Source organism: Sminthopsis crassicaudata, chromosome 6, assembly GCF_048593235.1.
Source record: "Sminthopsis crassicaudata isolate SCR6 chromosome 6, ASM4859323v1, whole genome shotgun sequence".
NCBI classification, from domain to species: domain Eukaryota; kingdom Metazoa; phylum Chordata; class Mammalia; order Dasyuromorphia; family Dasyuridae; genus Sminthopsis; species Sminthopsis crassicaudata.
Genome location: NC_133622.1, coordinates 239,068,235 through 239,072,514, shown reverse-complemented (window position 1 = coordinate 239,072,514; position 4,280 = coordinate 239,068,235). Strand labels below are relative to the sequence as shown.

Below are 4,280 nucleotides of genomic sequence, written 5' to 3'. Positions count from 1 at the left end.
CTCTGGCAACCCTGAGAAGTAGATGCTATTATTATCCTGATTTTACAGAAAAGGTAACTGAGGCAAAGAGAGTTGGAGTGACTTCCCTAGGGTCATATAGATAGTAAATATGATATTGTTTTTGAATTTAGATCTTCCTGATTTTAGGTCCAGTGCTCCATACACAAGCACCCCTTAGTTCAGTGGTCCTCAAACTTTTTAAATAGGGGGTCAGTTCACTGTCCCTCAGATTATTGGAGGGCTGGACTATAGTAAAAACAAAAACCCCAATGGCACTTCCGGTCTGATTTTGTCATAACCTGGCAGGCCGCATAAATATCCTCAGCAGGCTGCATCTGGCCGGCAAGCTGTAGTTTGAGGACCCCTGCCTTAGTTGATAACTCTTGAACTTCATTGGCTTGAGATATGAATGATATCAAAATGGTAGATTTCAGAGCAAGTGAAAGACTCAAACCAAATATCAACTCAGTAATGATACTACTAATAATGATAACTTCCACTTCGTAATGCAGAAGAAAATGAGCAAGGTAGAGATTAGACAGTATTTAATAATTTATTAAATGGGAGAGATTTACTAGGATCTAATGGATCCATGATGTGGTCCCAGGACTGAATGAGACTATTGTCTCAAAGAATCCAGCAGTGAATGTCAGATATGTGAGATCAGACATGATCTGAATATATCAGACATTCATACAAGCTTTTTTTATAGAGTTAGAAGAATGATGGTACCTGGATGGGGATGACCTAATAGGGGGAGAATCCTAGGATGAAGATAACTTACTGGAAAGGCTCCTGATATTCTAATGATGTCTAATATATTTAAAGACCTTTATCCCATCAAACAGTAAGAGGGAATGATTATAGCCTAAGGTCTAAGATAGAAGACTTTATCCTAACATTAAGAGGGAATGGTTAACCTGAGGCAGAGTAACTGAATAGGACAATTAGGGAAACTGGATCAGAACATTGAAAGGGAACAGTGGCACAACAATTCCACAGAAATTTAAATTTTGTACTTTTTTTTTTTTCCTAGTAATAATTGTTCAAAGAGCTTGTATCACCCTAAAATCATCCAAATATGTGGCAGAGTTTCATACTCTCCATCACTGATATGATCCATTTGACAATGGATTCAAAGTTAATTCTAGAACAGTGAATTTCAAACTTTAATTCCATAAACATACATTTTTAAGTAGGTTACTATGATGATCATTGACAGGGAGTATAAATTTTAGATAAGGTTCCAGTCCTTTTCCACAAGAATCATGTGATCTAGTACAGGCATGACAATAAGATAAATTCTCATTTCTTTGGTGTTTTATGATGAACTTTCTGCAAAAGAATCTTATAAGAAAAAGATCCTCATCTTAAATTTTCCAGATGGAAAAAATTTAGCTTGAGAATGAAATTGATTTATTTGTAGTCTCAAAGCTATAACATAAGCTCCTGGCCTTAAAGAAAAGACTTCCTCCCCCACCCCTGTAAAGTGTTCCTCTTCCTCTCCCAGATCATGAAGCTAAGATAAATGAGGTAAGGTGTCTTGAGGGCTTGATATGAAAGGTAATCTTGGTTGAATTTTAAAATTTCAATCACTTGTAAGACTTAACTCCTGACTCATCTTATCTGTTAAATATTGAAACAGTGTTCAGAAATACTCTGTATTCCATAAATTCCTTTTCAGATACTAAAAACCATTCTTTGTTAAGATTTTGAAATATGTAACTTTCTATGTAATATTTTCATAAAAGAGAGAATTCCATAAAAGAGAGAATTCAATATTCCATTACTTTTAAATATCTCAATTCTCTTGGGGATTTATCAGTTAGGACCAGATATCAAAAAGGGGAAAAACATTTAAACTGGAAAACATATATTAAAAGCGAGAGTCATTCAGGGATTTATTTATTTTCAATCCAGAAGTTTTATTAAATTCTTACTTTATGTGCTAAACACCAGACTAAGTCCTGAAGATACAAATAAAGGCAAAAAGCCCAGTCAGTGTTCTCAAGAAGCTTATATTTATGTGGAAGACAACTTGTAAAGAAGTGTGATAGATACTTCTATCTATATGGATACATTCACATGCATAAACATGTGTATATATTGTGGTTTTTCAGTCTTTTCAGTCATTCATTTTTTCTTATGTTATTCAGGGCTATTTTTATCTCTACCTCATTTTACATATGAGAAAACTGAAGCAAACAAGGTTAAATGATTAGTCCAGGATCACACAGCTAATAAGTGTCTGCTGCCAGATTTGAACTCAGAGAGATGAGTCTTCCTGAATCTGGGGCTAGTGCTCTGTCCAATGCAGTACCAACTAGCTGCCCCCCCCCCATACACACACACACACACAGTGAGAGCTTTGTCTTGTTTATTTGCCTGTATCTGTCTTTCTGCATGTTTCTATATCTCTGTTTCAATGAGTTTCTGTATCTCTATATCTTTATTTCTTTCTTTCTATGACTCTTTATATTTCTCTGTCTCTTTTTGAGATTGAGAATTCCTAAGTTTACAGAAATTCCCTAATAGTTAAAACCAAGTGCAAAACAGCCTGCGATTTTGCAGATGCCAAGAAGTTGATCTGATTCAGCAAATCAGCAAATCATTTTAGAAAGAACATATTTTGGTGTCCATTAGTTTCCTGACAGCTTCTTTCACATCTTTGTTCCTAAGACTGTATATTAAGGGATTCAACATAGGAATGACCACTGTGTAAAAAACAGAAGTCACTTTAATTATGAGCCATGAGTTTTTAGAACTGGGGACACAATAGAGAAAGAGCAGGGTCCCATAAAAGATGGAGATGACAGTCAGATGGGAAGCACAGGTGGAGAAGGCTTTGTGTCTCCCACTGGCCGACTGCATCTTTAAGATAGTGACAAAAATTAAAATATATGATGTGAGAATGGTTGTGAGGGTGCTCAAGACATTAAAATTAGCAAGGATGAAAAGTATCATTTCACTAATGTGTCTATCTGAACAAGAGGCAGAGAGGATGACAGAATACTCACAAAGAAAATTATTAATGATGTTAGTCCCACAAAAAGATAATCTAATAAGAGAATAGGTAAATATAAGGGAAGAACTTATGCCCCAAACATATGCCCCAGTCACTAGCACCATGCATCGTTTCCGAGACATAATAACCATGTACAAAAGGGGATTACATATAGCTACAAAACGATCATAGGCCATTACTGCTAACAAGAAAGCTTCAGCCAACACACTAGTAGCTGTGAAAAAGTACTGTGTGATACAGCTTCCAAAAGAAATCTTTCTGTCTTCCACAATTAGGTTTTCTAAGAGTTTGGGTGTAACTCCAGTGGAGTAACAGAAATCCACAAAAGATAAGTGACTAAGGAAAAAATACATGGGGGTGTGGAGTTTAGAGTTGATCTTGATGATCATAATCATGCCCAAATTTCCCATCACTGTGACCACATAGATAACCAGAAATAGAAGGAAGAGGGGAACTTGGAGATCTGGGTAATCAGAGAATCCTAGAAGGATGAATATGACATCAGTACTTTGATTTCTGTCTTCAGTCATCATGGTTTCTGTTAAAGAAAATTATAGCATTTAATAGTTGGAAGATCTCGATGGCTATATGCTATAATTCTATCTTTTTCAGGACTATCAACAATAACAACAACAAATTAACTCCAGGTAACCAAATTCTCTTGGTTTCTAAATTCAGCTTTTAATTCACTAAAAAGTTTTACTTTTGTTTTTGTTTTTATTGTTGTTGCTATTGTTTTTAACATAAATTAGTACATAATTATATGTCCCCAGTTGGATTTATGGAAACAAAAATGAAGAAATTTCACTTGTCTTTCTCTAGTTCAGTCATCTAAGATTTAAGCCTTTGTTCTACTTGTTCAAGACATTTATATATATCCTTATTTAATTAACTATATATATATATATCATTCTTAAAATTATGTCATCTACAAGTTTAATAAGCTTTACTTTTATGTTTTTGCTTAGTTGTGTTTTTTTTATATGTTCCTTCCCTGGATATTTCCTTTTTAGATGAGACAAAACCATTCATGGTCACGCTGGGTATAATACTGAAGCAATTTGAATCCATCAAATTTCACTTATCTTACATATTTCTATGGTTTCCATATAAAGCAAATCATGTGTTTTACCTAGTATCCCCCCCACCCCAAGCAATTGGGGATAAGTGACTTACCCAGGTTCACACAGGTAGTAAGTGCTAAGTGTCCTAGACCAAATTTGATATTAATATCTTTATAAAATATAAAATATTT

At 34.6% G+C, this 4,280-nt stretch overlaps 1 protein-coding gene across 1 annotated transcript; it reads right to left on the bottom strand.

Moving 5' to 3' along the window:
• Nucleotides 1–2,613: 2,613 nt before the first annotated feature.
• Nucleotides 2,614–3,558, bottom strand: LOC141546367 (olfactory receptor 5D18-like). Its single transcript, XM_074274121.1, has one exon. The coding sequence runs from the start codon at nucleotides 3,556–3,558 to the stop codon at nucleotides 2,614–2,616; it is 945 nt and encodes a 314-aa protein (XP_074130222.1).
• Between the last annotated feature and the right edge of the window lie 722 nt (nucleotides 3,559–4,280).

What these genes read in the sequence shown, in the direction of transcription:
- LOC141546367 (XM_074274121.1), bottom strand. Translation starts at nt 3,558, where the DNA reads ATGATGACTGAAGACAGAAATCAAAGTACTGATGTCATATTCATCCTT.